Here is a 20,264-nt window from a genome sequence, read left to right on the forward strand (position 1 = left end):
AGACCTTCTTCGTATTCAAGACAGATAATGTGACCTCCTTCCATACAGTCGTTCTGTGTGGTCGTCTGTCTCCTACCTGACAAACACTCTATTCCAGCTGTCCTTGTTGTGCTTGATGTCCTCCTGCACTTCACCTATCAGCCTAGAGAGGGCACTCACGGTCTCTGTCAGGTCCTGGGAGGGGGAGGAAGGGGAGGGTGGGGATGGAAAGAGAGATAAAGTTACAGAATGTGGGTAAATAAATGCTTGATGTGCTTTGAAAGTGATATGTGGGAGGGGTCTCTTTGTTTGTCTGCAGCCTACCTTGGTCATGGGTTGGTGTAACCCCTTCTTTATGGTGAACCACTCCTGTGTACCAGACTGAGGAAAACAAAAGACTTTCAGTCGAACAGAGTAACATAGCTCTGTGGATCGTTTAACAGATAGTTCATACAATATTAACTGTAGTCTTTAAAGTGGCCTTTCGATATGTACTCACATGCACCGCGTCGTTGACCTCGTCGTGCAGGTCAAACTGAGCCGGGTTCAGCTTCTGAAACGCCCGTGTCTTACATATCTGAGACAGGATTCTAAAACACACAGTTTCTTCATTAGATCTGTTTTAAACACATACTATATGACGCACGCGCACACACACACACACACACACACACACACACACCTGTGGTTCAACCAGTACTGAGGATGTATTACCCTCTGTGTTCTTAGAGCAGTGGTTTCCAGCATACCTCTATGAATATCTTAGAGCAGTGGTTTCCAGCATACCTCTATGAATATCTTAGAGCAGTGGTTTTCACACACACACACGCACGCACGCACGCACGCACGCACGCACACACACACACACACACACACACACACACACACACACACACACACTCGCAGCAGGGTACCTGAGTAGTGTGTGAAGGCGAGGGTTAGCGTCCTGCGTTGGGGGAAATATGTCTCTGTATTTGGCCACGAGACACAGTCCGTACTGCAGGAAACCATGGAGAGAGTCCCCTAGCTCCTGTTTCTGTACATATGTCAATGTGTTTACTTCATTAGTAAATAATATACAGTGTATAATATGTCAAATAAGGAAAGGAAGGCCTGTTTTACCTGTTGGTAGGGCAGCTCCTGTTGGTGCCAGTGGTACTCTATACTGGTCAGCTGCTGCAGCAGCAGTGAGGAGTCCACCTCTAAACTCTGGTAAAGTTTACTGTAGGCCACCCACTTCCTGTAAGACATATGTCAGCGTGTAGGTGAGTGTGTGCGTGTGTGCGTGTGTGTGTGTTGAGTGTGTGGTACTTACGCCAGATCCTGCAGGAAAGGTGAGAGGTCATTCTGAGTGGCGTATAGTTCCAACAGGGTCTGTCCTTCCCCACACAAGTCTCCTTTCCACGGACCACTACCCTGGGGGAGAGAGAGGTGTATTGCCTTCACAGATGAACCACCAGATGTGCATGTATGACTGTCAGATGTTCGAACTGAACTGTTTATTACCTGTTGCTTAGAGATGTGTGACTGGACAAACTGTTACCTGTTGCTTAGAGATGTGTGACTGGACAAACTGTTACCTGTTGCTTAGAGATGTGTGACTGGACAAACTGCTGTAGGATCCCACAGTAGTTGACGTAGGCACTACGACCTGCACTCAATGTCCCGTCTCTCTGTCACAGAGAAGCATATTGTAATGAGAATGTTTCTTCGTCATCCAGTAGATCACAAACTAAATCAACTGTCTCTTACTGTTAATGAAAAGCAAAACAAAAAATCCCACATGTCTCACAGTTTCTGTTAGAGAAAAACCATCCTGCTCTTTGGGCGTTTCTTTCATCAGTCTGACCATATATTTAAATTGACATGGTTGGTTTTATGTGTTCATTACATTATGTTGTAACATCATGTGCTACTAGAGAGTTGTAGAGGGACTTGAGCTCCATACCTCTTTGTGGGTGAATTTGAGCTGCAGATGACACTGGCCCCGATCTGGATACGTCTCTGTCCTCGGCTCCAGAACATACCAGTTATCCTCTGTACAATGCAGGTCCTTCACACACACACACACACACACACACACACACACACACACACACACACACACACACACACACACACACAAATTGGGAGCGTTACTTGATGAGCTTCATGGTGGGTGAGCGTCCTGGTGGGTGAGCGTCATGGTGGGTGAGCGTCCTGGTGGGTGAGCGTCCTGGTGGGTGAGCGTCATGGTGGGTGAGCGTCATGGTGGGTGAGCGTCATGGTGGGTGAGCGTCCTGGTGGGTGAGCGTCCTGGTGGGTGAGCGTCATGGTGGGTGAGCGTCATGGTGGGTGAGCGTCATGGTGGGTGAGCGTCATGGTGGGTGAGCGCCATAGTGGGTGAGTGTCATGGTGAGTGAGCGTGTGTGTAGAAACTGCTTTACCTTCAGTCTCAGAACAATGTTTCCCAAGAAATCATCCTGGCCTTTTAATTTCTTAGCATCCTTGATCATCCTAAATGGGAACATAAACAATCAACATTGGGATATTGTGTGTGTGTGTGTGTGTGCGTGCGTGCGTGCGTGCGTGCCTGCGTGCGTGTATGTGTGTGAGTGAGCTCTACCTCCTCAGTCCATGGAAGTTGGTTCTGATCTCTTCAAGCTTCTGTGCCAGAGACACCTCCTCATCCCTGTCCCTATGAGAGAGAGATTGATCAGATATTAATATGGAAAAAGATTTTCTGTTGGTTTCCTTCAAGCCGACTAACAAACAGTAGACTACTGGTTACTCACCACATCTCCATGTGGAAGCTTGCCCCGGCAGTTTCTTCAAACTCCCTACCAGCCCAGGGGAAGAGAGAGGTTTATAATCTTCATGACAGACACTTAATATATTTAAAATAATATATATATTTACAACAAATGGGGGATTGGAAATGATGCAGACAATTACATTGATAGAAGCCACAATCTATCTGCACTACTAAAGCTGATCTACCCCCTAAAAATAATAATAATAAACTGAAATACAAATAAAAGACACTACGTAGCATCAGTGTTTACTTTATCAGGACGTTCAAGGCAGTACAAACTGATCTGGGACCAGGCTAATAGAATGTTCAAGGCGGTACAAATTGATCTGGGACCAGGCTATTTCAAGGCACCCTATATAATGTAAACTCATAGGTGTGTTCTATGTATGAAACAGATAAAGCAACACCTCACGGCACAACGCCTCTCCTCTATTTGACCTAGGTAGTTTGTGTGTATGTATTGATATGTAGGCTACTTGTGTCATTCTTAAATGTATGTAGTTCTGTCCTTGAGCTGTTCTTGTCTATTAATGTTCTGTATTATGTTTCATGTTTTGTGTGGACCCCAGGAAGAGTAGCTGCTGCTTTTGCAACAGTTAATGGGGATCCTAATAAAATAACAAATAGGTTCTATGTTCTATCAAAATGTTCCTTCACGCACAGGACGAAGGTCTGGTTCCAGATGGGGTTGAGGGTCTGTTTCTTGGTTTCTGTCGTGTAAACCTCCTCGTCTGAGACGGCGTCCTTCACCACGGCTTTACGGGGTTTAGGTCTGGACCGTCGTGTCTTGCTCTCCTTCTCATCCTCCAGGATGGTCAGCAAGCAGTATGGGTCACTGAAACCTGGGGACAACATAACACACCGGAGGATTCACAGACCACAACTGCTAGATCTGTGGTTCCTAAACGGACCAACCTAAATCCAGAACTCTCTTGGCCACCTCCAGATAATCAAAATAGTTGAAGTACATTTGATTGTGTTCACAGATCTGAAGTATGACGTACCACTGACGTCTTTTCCCAGGATGCCCTTGGCTTCCTTCACAGTGGCCATCAGACAGTAGACTGGAGGCTGTGGACAAGACTCAGACTTCGTATGACAGAACCAGTGGAGGCTGCCGAGGGGAGGGTGGCTCATAATAATGACTGGAACAGCGCTAATGGAATGGCATCAAACTACTGGAAACCATATGTTAGATGTATTTGATATCATTCCACTGATTCCGTTCCAGTCATTACCACAGGCCCGTTGTCCCCAATTAAGATGCCACCAACCTCCTGTGGACATAACCCCCTTAGATACTGTAAAGGTAAATACTGCTGGGTCAAATGGCTTCTCCTAGAAGTATGAAACTCCTCTGCTTACTCACCTCTGTGTTCTGGACCCTGTCTGTCAGACTCTGGTGTTCATCCTCTGCCATAGAGAAAGCCTGAAGGGGGAGGGGAGGGGTAGTTTAATAGCAACAAGGTACTGTATTAGTATTTGGACAATAAAATAATCAGAACACATTTGGTCAGAGAGAGATTTAGGATACAGTAAGTTGAGAGTGTTTGGTTAGATGTCATGTCTGTGAGATGGTTAGGATAGAGTTAGTTGAGAGTGTTCGGTTAGATGTCATGTCTGTGAGATGGTTAGAATAGAGTTAGTTGAGAGTGTTTGGTTAGATGTCATGTCTGTGAGATGGTTAGGATAGAGTTAGTTGAGAGTGTTTGGTTAGATGTCATGTCTGTGAGATGGTTAGGATAGAGTCAGTTGAGAGTGTTCGGTTAGATGTCATGTCTGTGAGATGGTTAGGATAGAGTTAGTTGAGAGTGTTTGGTTGTCACCTCTCTGATGTATTGGTGCAGCTGGTTATCAGTGAAGACCTCTGCTGAGGCTGGCTTCCCCAGCTTATGGATGATGGTGTACAGCAGCTCTTTATACAGCGGCTTGAGCTGGGGGGCGGGGCAACAAACATCAACCTTTAATAGGGTCTCTTAAACGACATACTAATGTGCCACCTTCTGTAGCTTAAAAGTCTATGAGAACAAGTAGAATTCTTCTGTTACAGCAATGATACCTCTAAAAAGCCTATGAAAACAAGCAGAATTCTTAAGCGTTAAAGTGATGATACCTCTAAAAAGTCTATGAAAACAAGCAGAATTCTTCTATGTTACAGCGATGATATCTCTAAAAAGTCTATGAAAACAAGCAGAATTCTTAAGCGTTAAAGCAATGATAGCTCTAAAAAGTCTATGAAAACAAGCAGAATTCTTCTATGTTACAGAAATGATACCTCTAAAAAGTCTATGAAAACAAGCAGAATTCTTAAGCGTTACAGTGATGATACCTCTAAAAAGTCTATGAAACAAGCAGAATTCTTAAGCGTTAAAGTGATGATACCTCTAAAAAGTCTACGAAAACGAGCAGAATTCTTCTATGTTACAGCGATGATACCTCTAAAAAGTCTATGAAAACGAGCAGAATTCTTCTATGTTACAGTGATGATACCTCTAAAAAGTATATGAAAACGAGCAGAATTCTTCTATGTTACAGTGATGATACCTCTAAAAAGTCTATGAAAACAAGCAGAATTCTTCTATGTTACAGCGACGATATCTCAAAAAAATCTATGAAAACGAGCAGAATTCTTCTATGTTACAGTGATGATACCTCTAAAAAGTCTATGAAAACGAGCAGAATTCTTCTATGTTACAGTGATGATACCTCTAAAAAGTCTATGAAAACAAGCAGAATTCTTAAGCGTTACAGCGATGATACCTCTTGCTCCTTATGTCTTTTCTCCTTCTCTTCTGGGTTCTCATTCTCTTTAAAGTCCTGAAAGTACATCCATCCTGTTATCTACTGTGGGTTCTTAATTCAGGAAATGCTGAAGTCATAAAGTCACAGTTCGTGAAGTTAGTGTACGAGACTACTTAATAGTTTATTTGATAATGGCAGATACAAACAAGACATGACATCATTGATTATGATATTTATTGCATCAGGCTTTGGCTCATACTGCTTAACAATACTAGTCCTTATGTGGAGAAAATAGGAGCTGGACCTACCCTCCTGTCCTTCTGTCTCCTGGTCATCCCCAGTTTACGGGCAGGGGAGCTCTGAGAAGGAGGAGGGCAGTTACACACAATACCTTTATACAGTAACCCTTGCTTGTGGGAAGCAGGTATAACAAAAAAGCATTCATATTTCGAGCATATTTAAAATATGCCGTTGAAGTGGAGAGGCTCTGCTCACTGTACCTGTCTCGTTCTGTTCCTGGTTGAGCCACGAGCCTGTATGTGGAAGAGAAACAACCCAGTTTAGCCACTGGTGGTCAGGAAACCCGTGGCCCTACACTATAGACGGGCCAATGGTACTTGCTGTGACATATCAATTATGCAACAGTGGGGAGCTTGAGAAATGTCTGTGTTTTTAATGTGGAAAAATCTCATGCAAATAGCAGGGTGACACTAGTTAGGTCAGGGACTTCCTCATGTGAGGCGATAGGGAAACTACTCGTCTCCAGTTTCAGAACAAAAAATATAGGACAGGATAAGAAAGATCTGACAAGGATACAGATAAAACAGGAATGCACACACATATACACACACACATGCACGCACAGACACACGCGGGTATCAAAACTATGGATTTCTCATCTGTGGTTCTTTTATGAGAAGTGAAAACACCTCCTTCGGTGTCATCTGATCTCCGAAACACTGATCATGCCGAAGTATGATTCATGTTCACATCCCACTGGGTACAGACATCATTTCAACGTCTAGTCTTGATTGACATTTGGTTGAGTTGTTAACTAACTAATTCAACGTGAAATCAACCAAAATTGTTACAATGTCATTAGATTTAGGTTAAAAGTTTAGGGGAAAAATATGAAATTCCCTTACGTTGAGGACTTTTTCAAATCCAATGGGTTTTCCATGTTGATTCAATGTCATCACATTTTTTGTTGATGTGGAAACAACGTTGATTGAACCAGTTTTTAGCCAAGTGGGATCTTATCTTAAAATACCAAATGGACTGCATGTAACACTCACAGAACGAGTACATTCATAATAGACAACAGTCAGTTAGTCTTATCAAAACATCAATGATCGTGACACATTTTCGGCTCAATACAAAGATATTTTCAAGTCACTCAAAACAGAAGAGCACTTCACTGATGGTGAAAATGAAGTTTCGCAAACCGATTTGACCTCAGCATCCGTTTTTTTGAGGCCATCATCCTAAACTGTTATCTGTGAGAACATTAAACGCCCAACACACACATTGGAACCTGAGGATGTCCATAGTGCCAACATGTAATTGAACCCCTTCCTAATAAATTGGGCCAATACCAATACGATGAATGTGTTTCACAGAATAGGAATGCCTTGGATTTATTTTGTTGTTTATTACAGACAAATGAGAAAAAACATACAGTGAGGTCCAGAAGTATTTGGACAGTGACAATTGTTGTTGTTGTTTAGCCTCTGTACTCCAGCACTTTGGATATGAAATGATACAATGACTATGAGGTTAAAGTGCAGATAGTCAGCTTTAATTTTAGGGTATTTTCATCCATATTGGCTGAACCGTTGAAATTACAACACTTTTTGTACATAGTCCCCCATTTTAGGGAACCAAAAGTATTTGGACCATTTCTAAACCTTTCACTACTTTAATACAATAGAACTGAATTTGTCCAAATACTTTTGGTTCCCTAAAACGGGACTATGTACAAAAACTGCTGTAATTTGTAAACAGTTCATTCGATATGAAATCCAAATGTTCTGGAGTGCAGAGCCAAAACCACAAAAAATGTGTCACTGTCAAAATACTTTTGGACCTCACTGTATTAAATGAACTTGTTTGGTACTTGCCTGATCGGGAGGTTGCAGCAGGTTGTCTCCGGTTGTGGACAACCCATCCTGGCTTGGCATCATGGTTGAGGTGGATGAACAGCCAAATGCCTTTCTCTGCTGAGGCTGTGTTGCTGAAGGTTTTCTGCTATGTTTAAAGGATGGGAGGCAGTGAGAGGTTATACAGAGAGAGTAGTGCAGAGTGGGGCCAAGCTGTCACTTAGCAGGAAGTCATCATTTCCTGTTGAAGATGGTTGCTGTGACTTTCTGTTTCTTCATCTCTCTCTTCCTCTCTCGCATGCACACACACACACATGCATAAACAGACAAACAAACCCCCCAAAACGAATGGCTGTGTCCTGTTGTGTGTGGATTAGGAAAGACAATTACATGTAAATAATGTACATGGTTGATTTGCATTAGACATGGAAATGTCCACAACAGTAATCCTTTTACATAAAAGCATGGCACGAGATATAAGAAAAGATTAAACTTGGAAGTTGGGAGGTCAACGCCTGCATAGTAAACCAGCACACCAATTACAGTCAGGAGAAGAGTTTCTCAGAAACCCACTGCTAAAGAAGGTGGGCAGCAACATGGGCTTTTGCAGCCTGCGCTGACCACAAAAAGTACCTATCACCCTTGGTAGGCTGAATATGCAAGCTCAATCTGAATGTGGCTAACACATACACACGTATACCCACACAGTCAAACACTGACTCAGTATGTGTGTGTGTATGTGTGTATATGTGTGTGCGCGCGTGCGTGCGTGCAGAAAGGGGGTAATAGAGCAGACTAGCTGTTTTTGACCTAAATGAATCTCCTGCAGAGAAAATAAACGTAATTTGATGTTACACTTCGCCTTTGTTGAGTTGTGCTTTTTCCTGACATACAGGGATGAGTAGCCTACACACAAGGTTGTGTCCTCGTCAACAAATGTATGGTGTCCACAAAATGAAGAGACCATGAGCACTTTCACCCTCCTGTGTCAGTAAGTACTTTACATTTTGGGGAGCGCTCTTTCGAAATCAACTGCTAATATTGACGTTTTAGTCATTTAGCAGACGCTCTTATCCAAATCGAATTACAGGAGCAATTAGGGTTGAGTGCCTTGCTCAAGGGCACAAAGACAGATTTTTCACCTAGTCGGCTCGGGGATTCAAACCAGCGATCTTTCTGTTACTGGCCCAAAACTCTTAAACGCTGCATTAACTAAAAACAGTATGGCAAAGAACTTCACTGAGGTTAATGACATCTTTCTAATTTCGTCCACTCTCTCTGGAGGCAAGTATTAAGAGATTATAGAGCTATTCCTTATCTAACCTTAACAATTTTACATTTCAACTTCAATGGGCTATGGACGTGCCAAGGATCCCGAATAGCATGGCTCTGTTCTAGTAATGGCCAAAAAGAGCCACCTCTCAGAGATGACATCACTCTGTGGGCGTAACGCATGTCGGAAGTGCAGGTGCATCAGCATCACAACAAAAGCGAGACAGGCTGGCTGGTAACGGGGAAGCGATTTGATCCAGTTCACATAGCATCTGTCATTATTTATTAACGTTGTTCATTCCACACTCGGTAACATCGCAATGGCTTTGAATAAGAACAATTCTGAATCCGGAGGCGTCATTATCACCAACAATGAAAGGTGACGTTAGTTAGCTTATTCGTACTAGCGTAGTGCTTTTCAGTCAACGTGAGCAAGTTAGCCGTAAGCTAACTGTGTGCATATAGCTAGCTATGTAGTCTGTAGCTTATATTTTTGTGTAGTTTCCCAGCTAGCAATTCAATGTTTTGTAGCTACTGTAGCGTTGCCATTGCGTATTATTTCAGGCACCAAGCTAACATATCTTGCCTTGTGTCTTGTCAACACTTGGCCGGGACTCAGAAGCTAACCCTTGTTTACCATAATGATGGTTATCTTGTGTTGACTGCCGATCACGTCAACTCATCGGGTGAGGTTGAGCTAAGTTAGCCCCTACAAAGTTGCAAAATATAGCTAAATAACTAGCTAGCAAAGGATAGCCTGCTCTGGCAAATAGTGTAGCTCTTTTCCCGAACATAGCTAACGTTACGTATCTGTCATGCGGGTCTGGGGGTTAACAGGTAAGATGTACCTAGCCTCCTAGCCAGTCACTAGTGTTTGAAAAACGACCCAATTGTCATACTTGCGTAAAAGTAAAGATACCTTAATGTACTGAACAAAAATATAAACGCAACATGTGAAACGTTTGTCCCGTGTTTCATGAGCTGAAATAAAATATCAAACTATTGTTCCATACGCACCAAAAGCTTACTTCTGTCAAATTCACAAATTTGTTTACATCCCTGTTAGTGAACGTGTCTCCTTTGTCAAGATAATCCATCCACCTGACAAGGGTGGCATCTCAAGAAGCGGATTAAACAGTATGATCATTACACAGGTGAACCTTGTACTGGGGACAGTAAAAGGCCTCTCTAAAATGTGCCATTTTGTCACACAACACAATGCCACAGATGTTTAGAGGGAGCCCAGGACCTCCACATCCGGCTTCTTCACCTGCGGGATTGTCTGAGACCAGCCCCTCAGACAGCTGATGAAATCGAGGAGTATTTCTGTCTGTAATGAAGCCCTTTTGTGGGAAAAACACATTCTGATTGGCTGATTAGCCAAGTGGGTTGTCCTATGCCCACCCATGGCTGCGCTCCTGCCCAGTATGTGAAATCCATAGATTAGGGTCTAATGAATTTATTTCAATTTACTGATTTCCTTATATGAACTGTAACTCAGTAAAATTGTTAATTGTTGCATGTTTTATTTTTGTTCAGTATAGAAAATGACTAGTGAAAGTCACCCAGTGTAGTAATACATGTGTACAAGTATTTTGTTTTTAAATATACTTAAGTATTAAAAGTATAAATCATTTCAAATTCCTTTATATCATGCAATCCAGATGACACAATTTTCTTGCTTTTATTTTATTTACGATAGCCAGGGGCACTCGAAGCATGTGTTTTTAGTGAGTCAGCCAGATCAGAGGCAGTAGGGATGACCAGGGGTGTTCTCTTGATTGGACCATTGTCCTGCTAACCCTTTGAAATGTATTGAGCACTTTTGGGTGTCAGGGAAAATGTATGGAGTTTATTATGTATGGACTTTATTTTCTTTAGGAATGTAGTGAAGTAAAAGTTAAATAGTAGAGTACAGATACACCCCCCCTCCCCCAAAAACTTAAGTAGTACATTAAAATATTTTTACACCACTGCCAGCCACTAGTGTCACCAGGCCCAAGCCTATTATACCTTACTAGGTCTTTACTGCAGAGAGGCAATGGACCCTTTTTAGGTAACTGACCAACTTGGACCCTTTTTTAGGTAACTGACCAACTTGGACCCTTTTAGGTAACTGACCAACTCGGACAGTTACACAATGCCCCCTAATCTCTTAATCCTGTTTATTTTCTTGTTTTTTGGTGTGTTTTTAGCTCCGTGTGTGGTTATGAAAAAGGATGATTGTCATGTTGATTTTAGGTAAAGTAACAATGAATTGGCTTACAACATCAACCTTATATGTAGCATATATGTGTCATCAGTGTGTTGATGAGCTATGAGAATGTGGAGCTGGTGTTCTGTGAAGCAGAGTGCCTGCCTGATGCCTTCAGGAAGAGTAAGAAGGGGAGTATCTTCCTGACTCCCTACAGGGTAAGAGGAGACACACTTTCTTACCATGCAAACATATTATACAACCAACCCCTTATCCCCTAACCTATAGGCACCTGTCTAGGTATGAAAGGATGGCTGTAAACCAAGTTGTCTCTCCTCAGGTGATATTTGTTGCAAAGGGCAGTCGTGATGCTCTGCAGTCCTTCATGATGCCTTTCTACCTGATGAAGGGATGTGAGGTCAAACAGCCTGTCCTGGGGGCCAACTACATCAAAGGCACAGTCAGCGCAGAGCCCGGAGGTGTGTTTGTGTGTGAGAGAGGGCGAGAGAGAGAGGAAGTCTATGACTGTGTTTCCCACAAGACCTCAATGAACTTCACACTCATTACCTTAGAAATATACTATGTACATTTGAGAGACATATCTAGCCAAGGACCACTGCTGTGCTAAAAATTGACTTTAAAAATAGAAATCAGGATTATATTTTAGTTTTGAAAGTTGGTAACTGTACTTCTCACTTTCCAGGAGGCTGGGAGGGCTGTGCCACCTTTAAGCTTGTTTTTGCTGCAGGAGGAGCCATAGAGTTTGGACAGTACATGTTACAGGTTGCTGCACAAGGTGAAGGACTTTCGGAGCTGATTCTGTGATCAATTTACCCAATGACTATCTCCTTTTAAATAGCTAGATTTAAATGATGTCTTTCCCCCTCTCCTCTTCCCCTGTGCAGCGTCCAGGGGGCAGCCTGTGAGTGGTGGCTTTGGGGGCTGTCCCTACATGGGCAATGGGGCCTATGCCTACCCTCCTCCCCCAGCCAATGGGTACCCGGCGGGACCCCCACCCGGGTACTCCTACCCCAACCCCCCTCCACAAGGTACGGATCAGACAGACTACTGTTGTCTTCCTATGTATTTATTTTTGTACTTGTCTAATTGAAAATGGGAAAACCTAAGTTAATCATAACCAGTCCATGTAATAATGTGTTTCATATGTACTGTCTGTTTGTCTGCAGGTGTATTCTACCCCAACCCACCAGCGTTTGATGGTCCTGCGGCCTACATGCCCCCTCCTCCCTACTCCGCCCCCCTGGGGCAGCAGGCCCCCCACGACCCTGCCCTGCCTTCCACACCTGCAGGTCAGAATACATTTTGGTTCTTTCTTTCCTTTTTCTTTTTTTTGCAAAGTTCCTTCAGTAATGGTAGTTTAATTAGCGTGATGTGAGTGATCCCATGCTGCCGACACATTAAGTAAGGACAATGAATTCACTTCTCTCGGTTTCTATGTGTTTCTCCCCCACTTCTCTCTCTTTTCACTGGTGTTTCTCTCTCCTTCCACCAGCGGAGGCAAAGGCAGCAGAGGCAGCAACCAGTGGCAGCTGTTCCACACTTCCTCCCACCTACTTGCCACAGGTACCCCTTTACCACTTTTTTACCACTCTAAATCTGACTTGTAGGAACACATTTTAATCTAATAGACATACAGTACCAGCCAAAAGTTTGGACACACCTACTCATTCAAGAGTTAATATTTTTTTTTATACTATTTTCTACATTGTAGAATAATAGTGAAGACCTCAAAACTATGAAATAACATCTATGGAATCAGGTAGTAACCAAAAAAAGCGTTAAACAAATCCAAATATATTTGAGATTCTTCAATGTAGCCACCCTTTGCCTTGATGACAGCTTTGCACACTCTTGGCATTCTCTCAACCAGCTTCACCTGGAATGCTTTTCCAACAGTCTTGAAGGAGTTCCCGCATATGCGGAGCACTTGTTGGCTGCTTTTCCTTCACTCTGGGGTCCAACTCATCCCAAACCATCTCAATTGGTTTGAGGTCGAGTGATTGTGGAGGCCAGGTCATCTGATGCAGCACTCCATCACTCTCCTTGGTCATTGTCCTTTTGAAAATCAAATGACCGTCCCACTAAGCACAAACCATATGAGATGGTTTATCGCTGCAGAATGCTGTGGTAGCCATACTGGTTGAGTGTGCCTTGAATTCTAAATAAATCACAATGTCACCAGCAAAGCACCCCCCGCACCATCACACCACCTCCTCCATGCTTTATGGTGGGAACCACACATGCAGAGATTATCCATTCACCTACTATGCGTTCCACAAAGACACAGCGGTTGGAACCAAAAATCTCTAATTTGGACTCATCAGTCCAAAGGACAGATTTCCACTGGTCTAATGTCCATTGCTTGTGTTTCTTGGCCCAAGCAAGTCTCTTCTTCTTATTGGTGTCCTTTAGTAGTGGTTTCTTTGCAGCAATTTGACCATGAAGGTCTGATTCACGCAGTCTCCTCTGAACAGTTGATGTTGAGATGTTCCGGTTACTTGCACTCTGTGAAGCATTTATTTGGGCTGCAATTTCTGCGGCTGGTAACTCTAATGAATTTACCTCTGCAGCAGAGGTAACTCTGTGTCTTCCTTTCCTGTGGTGGTCCTCATGAGAGACGGGTTCATCATAGCGCTTGATGGGTTTTTGCGACTGCACTTGAAGAATCTTTCAAAGTTTTTGAAATGTTTCGGATTGACTGATCTTCATCTCTTAAAGTAATGATGGACTGTCATTTCTCTTTGCTTATTTGAGCTGTTCTTGCCATAATATGGACTTGGTCTTTAACTAAATAGGGCTATCTTCTGTATACCACCCCTACTTTGTCACAAGACAACTGATTGGCTCAAACGCATTAGGAAGGAAAGAAATTCCACAAATGAACTTTTAAGAAGGCACACCTGTTAATTGAAATGCATTCCAGGTGACTACCTCATGAAGCTGGTTGAGAGGATGCCAAGAGTGTGTAAAGCTGGCAAAGGGTGGCTACTTTGAAGAATCTAATATTTATCTTTTTTTTAACACTTTTTGTTGTTGGTTGCTACATGATTTCATAGTTTTGATGTTTTCACCATTTTTCTACAATGTAGAAAATGGTACAAATAATGAAAAACCCTTGAAAGAGTAGGTGTCCAAACTTTGGACTGGTACTGTAATTAACATAAGTTTCGATTTAGAAGGGTATGGATTCTCCCCATTTTTATATTTAAATTGTTTGTACTTTGGTCCAGCATCAGGTAGGAGAGGCAGGGTCATGCAGACAGCTGCTTGACCAATAAACAAAGAGCAGGTCAGAGTACAGCCAATGAATGCTGTGCAGGAAGCAGCACAGGACCAATGAGAGTGCGCTGTAGTGCTTTTAACTCAGTTTGTTGTTCTCCATACTGTGTATATCTGTAATGTTTTTCTCCTCTTCTCCAGGACAACCCACCCCCCTACTCCCCTACTGAAGACAAGAAGACCAAGTAGAGAGCCTGTATCTCAGCTCCCACCCCTCCGTCACACGGCCTGTACCACCCCCTATCTCTCCATCCCTATGATGTCTTTGTTCCTCCTTTCTCTTCCACCAACCCCTCCTTTTGGTCTCTCTCCTCTCGGTCTACCTTGCTCCCTTTTTAAGTCTCTCCCCCTCCCCCCTATGGCCAGTCTCTTATTTCACAACCAGCTAGCTATGTTAGCTCCACTCTCCCCAGCTCGTGTACAGGCAGTTACCTTCTGAGTTCCACTAAACAGTTCTCTCCACCTGACTTTAACTAAACAGTGTTACTTACAGCTTTTCTAGTGGTTGATGATATGATTGTAGCTTGTTTGAGCCAAAGATGTCAGGAAAAAGGGGAATATTAAGTTAAGACAGAGGTGTTTTTGACTGAGGTTTTAGTAGTATTCTTGGGTACCTGCCTTTTTCTGCATTGCCAAACACTACATTTTCTTGCCAGATCTGACAACGGCAAGTTGGCTAAAGCAGATACGGACAGGCATGCAGGCTCAAGGTTTAGCAGGTCGTTTTGGTGAGAACCTTGTTTATTTCATAAGACCGTTGATGACTAATTGAACTGGACTGAATTAAGTGATTTCTCAGCTATCCAGGGGCTAGTGAAAGGCTGTATATTGTTGATTTAGTTTATTATTTGTCTGTACATGCTTTTAATGTGACAACTTTTAATGAGAGGATAGCAGTAGATCATTTGACCAGGTCTTTGTTGAAATTTTACATATCTGAAATGACACCCTTCTATAAAGGGAATATAGTGTAATTTGAGACTTTCCCGTTGTGTTGATAGGAACCAAAATGTTCAGTATAGTGGACAGCTAGCTAGAACACTAAGAATCCCTGATCCTAGTTGAACTATCAAACTACATGGAAAGATGATCTTAGCTATCTGCGACTTCCTGTGTGTGTGTATATAGAGCAGTTGCCCTATGATGTCATGTCCTGTGTCACTCTTCTGAACATTCTAGAACTCACCAGATCACATCAAGGAATTAAACAAATGAAATAGTTCCTTGCATCACATCACCCTGCAGTGTTCTGGACTAACAGATTAGATTAGATCAATAGTCACTTCTCTCACATCTCACATCTAACAACACTGATGGCTATCAACTTCTCTTGTGGTGTGTCCTTTACTGACATGTTTGAGGTCAGTCTCCTGAATCTGATCTGAGCACCTTAATATTTGGGCATCTCTCTTTCTCTCTGGCACAATGCAGCTGGCAGATTCTTTGCACTTTCAGAATGCTATGCATCGGGCCTCTTCGCGCCTGCCATGGCTATGTGTATAGTAAAAAAAAAGTCAGATATGGCTATATTTATTTCAAGTTCCCACTAATTTATTGATTAATTCATTTGAAATGGTCAAATATATTATTAAAAAGACCAAAGCATGGGCTCAATTGTAACTAATATGGATTGGATTTTTATTAAACTGATCTTGTGATGTGAAGTGTGTCCATTTTATTCATTTGACAGTAGTTCATTTTTCTGTACACATTGTGATGCAAGCCTGGGTACCTGACTTTCTGTATTTTTACACGCTACGTCATTGCCTTGTTTGACAAAACGTCAAGCTGTCTAAATCAGAAGACTACATTTTAAATACCATATTTGTCCAGTTCCAACTTCCAACACAAAGTAGTGCAAAACATTTAACGTCAGCTTCAGTAGAAATCCAACAGGAACTTTTGTGAAATTTCTTCGGCGTTTAGGGATCCTAGAAATGTGCTTTTCCCTTCTCTTATGGAAAACCGGTTTCCCGCACAGTAGTCATTTCCAGTTCCTAACTGTGCTCACGGTTCTGAGAACTTGCAAATCCACATCAGTATCCCAAAGACTAGTCCACTGTCCCGAGTGATCCCATATTTCAGAACATTAACAGTGCAGAAGAGTCCCGTGTCACATATGTACTTACTAGTCGCTCTCGTTCAAGTCAGTGTCCCACAACAGGACTGTAAAAACATCTGTACAGTAAGGTGAGATCACAACACTCATCAGCTTTACAAGACTAGCCCCTTATGACATTGTTAGCTCAGTTGTTCCCTTTCGTGTTGTCGTCATGGCGAGCAGAGGGTGACGCTGACGCCCTCCGCTATCCGTCAGGCGGGGGAACAGCTCCTGAGTGAAGGCACAGTAGAAGGAATGCAGCCTCATCTGCCTGTCTCCGTAGTACGTCAGCGTTCCTGCCTCATAATCCAGCAGCATTCCAATGTGGTGGTAGTGGCCAGCCACCGTCTCCCGGCGCCCGCTGTGCCAGGCGTTCAGCTGGTCCTCATCCAGCTGGAGGCTCCAGGACAGATCGTTCATTCCCACCATGCTACTCTTTTCCCTTTTCCTTCCTGGGGATGCCCTCATAGGTGAACTGGGGGAGAGACGCAGGGGTCAAAGGTTATGTTGGGAAGTCTCAAAAGACACAGGTGCAATTCTATAGCCCCCAAACTCAACTCTGGACCTGGAAGCCAGTTACACTGCTCCCCCCATTGTCAGTTGAATACCCCTGCTCTGGGCTACCATGGCCTTCACACACTCTTACCCCCAGGTAGGCCTATGGCTTTGGACACCTCCAGCTCCCAGTACTGCTTTCTGTGTTGGAAGCCCTGGAAGCAGAGCACCTGCCAGGTGTGGTCAAAGCGAGTCTCGTGTGCGGGGACACGGCGCGGCGGTCAGGTGTTCTGCCTGTCGGTTCTCCTGGGAGAGTACCAGGTGACTGTTGGCCCGTACGAGGGTCAGAGTGCAGTGGTCTGTGGAGGGAGCATGTGAGAAGATGCATATTAGTCACAATTGGCTCTAAAACAGTGGATAGGTGATACATCACGGTTATGTTGGCAAACTTTTTAACATCATTCAGGTCACTAAATATAGAGCCCAGAATAAATCGCTATGCTATTATTTACAGTTACAGAGAGTTGGGTTTTTTATAATAAAGTAAGGTATGACCATATACATTCACTGAGGCCTTTTTTCCAAGCTGGGTGACATGGAGCAGCAGGGCTGGGGACCACAGCCAGGACGGGGCGTTTATCCTGGGGAGAAACACAGAGACATTTTAACAGATTGGAGATGACTATGCATAAGGCTGGGTGTTGTTTCTATCTAAATATAGAGCATTTACCTTTAACACAGTGAGACAATATACTCCTCATACAATAAGGTTACCTTGCTTGTCCTGCCCCACAGCTGTAGAGACAGCCTTCTCCTTCATACAGTGAGGTAAGGTTACCTTGCTTGTCCTGCCCCACAGCCTTCTCCAGGTCCTCAGACACTAGCTTGGAGATCCGTGACAGGATGTCTGTCACCCCGCTGAGCCTCTCCTACAGGTTTTTTTTTTGAATTTTTTTTTATTTTACCGTTATTTTACCAGGTAAGTTGACTGAGAACACATTCTCATTTAAAGCAACGACCTGGGGAATAGTTACAGGGGAGAGGAGGGGGATGAATGAGCCAATTGTAAGCTGGGGATGATTAGACAGCCGTGATGGTATGAGTGCCAGATTGGGAATTTAGCCAGGACACCGGGGTTAATACCCCTACTCTTACGATAAGTGCAATGGGATCTTTAATGACCTTAGAGAGTCAGGACACCCGTTTAACGTCCCATCCGAAAGACGGCACCCTACACAGGGCAGTGTCCCCAATCACTGCCCTGGGGCATTGGGATATTTTTTAGACCAGAGGAAAGAGTGCCTCCTACTGGCCCTCCAATACCACTTCCAGCAGCATCTGGTCTCCCATCCAGGGACTGACCAGGACCAACCCTGCTTAGCATCAGAAGCAAGGTTAAGGGTCACATCCACCGGAATGTCCTTCATAGGAGGGACCTCCACCAGCCGAGACTCCTACAGAGGATATGAAGAAAATATGATATAATTAGATTTATGTTAATAATAATACAATATGAGGTTTCTATCCCAAAGCTACTTATATGTATACATTCACTACATTACCAAAAGTATGTGGATACCTGCTTGTCGAACATCTCATTCCAAAATCATGGGCATTAATAAGGAGTTGGTCCCCCCTTTGCTGCTATAACAGCCTCCACTCTTCTTGGAAGGCTTTCCACTAGATGTTGGAACATTGCTACAGGGACTTGCTTCCATTCAGCGACAAGAGCATTAGTGAGGTCGGGCACTGATGTTGGGAGTTTAGGCCTGGCTCGCAGTCGGTGTTCCAATTCATCCCAAAGGTGTTTGATGGGGTTGAGGCCAGGGCTCTGTGCAGGCCAGTCAAGTTCTTCCACACTGAAATCGACAAACCATTTCTGAATGGACCTCGCTTTGTGTATGGGGGCATTGTCATGCTGAAACAAGAAAGGGCCTCCCCTCACTATGCATTGGGGCAGGTAGCATTCTCCTGGCATCTGCCAAACCCAGATTTGTCCGTTGGACTGCCAGATGATGAAGCGTGATTCATCACTCCAGAGAACGCGTTTCCACTGCTCCAGAGTCAAATGGTGGCGAGCTTTACACCACTCCGGCCGACGCTTGGCGTTGCGCATGGTGATCTTAGGCTTGTGTGTGGATGCTCGGCCATGGAAACCCATTTCGTGAAGCTGCTGATGAACAGTTCTTATGCTAACGTTGCTTCCAGAGGCAGTTTGGTACTCGGTAGTGAGTGTTGCAAACCGAGTACAGATGATTTGTACACGCTTCAGCACTCGGCACTCCCGTTCTGTGAGCCTGTGTGGCCTACCACTTCGCAGCTGAGTTGTTGTTGCTCCTAGACATTTCCACTTCACAATTACAGCACTTACAGTTGACTGGGACAGCTCATGCAGGGCAGAAATTTAACGAACTGACTTGTTGGAAAGGTGGCATCCTATGACGTTGCACGTTGAAAGTCACTGAACTCTTCAGTAAGGCCATTCTACTGCCAGTGTTTGTCTATGGAGATTGCATGGCTGTGTGCTCGATCTGTCAGCAACAGATGTGGCTGAAATAGCAAAATACACTAATTTGATGGGGTGTCCACATACACTATATATAAAAGTATGTTTTATGTATTTGATCTATGTAAATAAATGAATATAAAACAGCTGAAAAACTGAAGGACTATATGGTGGAGGCCTAACCATTTCCCAGCATTATAATACTCTTCATCAACCATCTCAATGATTACCTTCCTCTGATCAAGCCATGAACTGTCCATCTCCATCTTTGGAGGAAGCACTCAAAGACTTGGTCTCTATTGATTGACCTAACTAGAGCTGGGCTATTCATGATGATGTATTGGTTGACCTAACTAGAGCTGGGTTACCCATGATGATGTATTGGTTGACCTAACTAGAGCTGGGCTATTCATGATGATGCATTGCTTGTTTGTTTTTTTGCTTTTGAAACGCTTTGAGATTTTTATGAAAAGCGCTATAGAAATTTGATGAATTATCATTATTCATTATTTTTATTATAATAAATGTCGATTTGGGTATTTCCCCTTAATATTGTTGAAGATTATACAATATAATATGAAATAATTAAGCCTATTTTTTCTACTGTTGATCAGAAGGGTAAAACATTACAGATAGACGTGTTAGTGCTAAATATCAAGGTTGTCGATATTTACATGTTTTATTAGTCTGCTTGGTGTATACTAGGCTTGAGTCTCCTAATCTACAATTAGTGTTCTAGAATGCTTACATGTAAAACCAGCTCTAAGCTTATTGGCATACTG

At 43.3% G+C, this 20,264-nt stretch overlaps 2 protein-coding genes and 1 long non-coding RNA gene across 3 annotated transcripts in view; 1 reads left to right on the forward strand and 2 right to left on the reverse strand.

The window, feature by feature from the left end:
* LOC115156308 (protein unc-13 homolog D) overlaps positions 1-7,914 on the reverse strand; it is a 15,304-nt gene extending 7,390 nt beyond the window's left edge. Inside the window, exons 1-19 of the mRNA XM_029703766.1 lie at positions 7,636-7,914; positions 6,016-6,048; positions 5,824-5,874; positions 5,534-5,590; positions 4,600-4,707; positions 4,143-4,202; positions 3,778-3,844; positions 3,435-3,615; positions 2,754-2,798; positions 2,585-2,656; positions 2,406-2,475; positions 1,928-2,032; positions 1,560-1,652; positions 1,295-1,395; positions 1,102-1,219; positions 894-1,015; positions 479-569; positions 304-360; positions 77-174 (exon numbers count right to left, since the gene is read on the reverse strand). Of these exons, the coding sequence (XP_029559626.1) occupies positions 77-174; positions 304-360; positions 479-569; positions 894-1,015; positions 1,102-1,219; positions 1,295-1,395; positions 1,560-1,652; positions 1,928-2,032; positions 2,406-2,475; positions 2,585-2,656; positions 2,754-2,798; positions 3,435-3,615; positions 3,778-3,844; positions 4,143-4,202; positions 4,600-4,707; positions 5,534-5,590; positions 5,824-5,874; positions 6,016-6,048; positions 7,636-7,698 (1,592 nt within the window). The 5' untranslated portion in view covers positions 7,699-7,914. The remainder of the gene's footprint in view (positions 1-76; positions 175-303; positions 361-478; positions 570-893; positions 1,016-1,101; positions 1,220-1,294; positions 1,396-1,559; positions 1,653-1,927; positions 2,033-2,405; positions 2,476-2,584; positions 2,657-2,753; positions 2,799-3,434; positions 3,616-3,777; positions 3,845-4,142; positions 4,203-4,599; positions 4,708-5,533; positions 5,591-5,823; positions 5,875-6,015; positions 6,049-7,635) is intronic.
* Positions 7,915-9,064: 1,150 nt separating this feature from the next.
* On the forward strand, positions 9,065-16,044 carry LOC115156317 (WW domain-binding protein 2). Its single transcript, XM_029703794.1, has 8 exons — positions 9,065-9,265; positions 11,190-11,298; positions 11,421-11,559; positions 11,784-11,876; positions 11,986-12,129; positions 12,268-12,390; positions 12,594-12,664; positions 14,522-16,044. The coding sequence occupies exons 1-8, from the start codon at positions 9,207-9,209 to the stop codon at positions 14,567-14,569; spliced, it is 786 nt and encodes a 261-aa protein (XP_029559654.1). The 5' UTR covers positions 9,065-9,206; the 3' UTR covers positions 14,570-16,044.
* LOC115156321 (uncharacterized) lies at positions 15,995-17,989 on the reverse strand. The gene is made up of 3 exons (XR_003868219.1): positions 17,539-17,989; positions 17,128-17,335; positions 15,995-16,956 (listed from the first exon to the last, which is right to left on the reverse strand). It is a non-coding gene; the product is annotated as an uncharacterized LOC115156321 (long non-coding RNA).
* Positions 17,990-20,264: the final 2,275 nt, after the last annotated feature.

This window comes from Salmo trutta, chromosome 2 (assembly GCF_901001165.1).
Source record: "Salmo trutta chromosome 2, fSalTru1.1, whole genome shotgun sequence".
Taxonomy (NCBI): Eukaryota; Metazoa; Chordata; class Actinopteri; order Salmoniformes; family Salmonidae; genus Salmo; species Salmo trutta.

Excerpts from the sequence above, each read along its gene's own strand:
- LOC115156317 (XM_029703794.1), top strand. The coding sequence starts at position 9,207 with ATGGCTTTGAATAAGAACAATTCTGAATCCGGAGGCGTCATTATCACC. Across the intron at positions 12,391-12,593 it reads CCTGCCTTCCACACCTGCAG|CGGAGGCAAAGGCAGCAGAG; the intron begins GTCAGAATACAT and ends TCCTTCCACCAG. Across the intron at positions 12,665-14,521 it reads CTCCCACCTACTTGCCACAG|GACAACCCACCCCCCTACTC; the intron begins GTACCCCTTTAC and ends CCTCTTCTCCAG.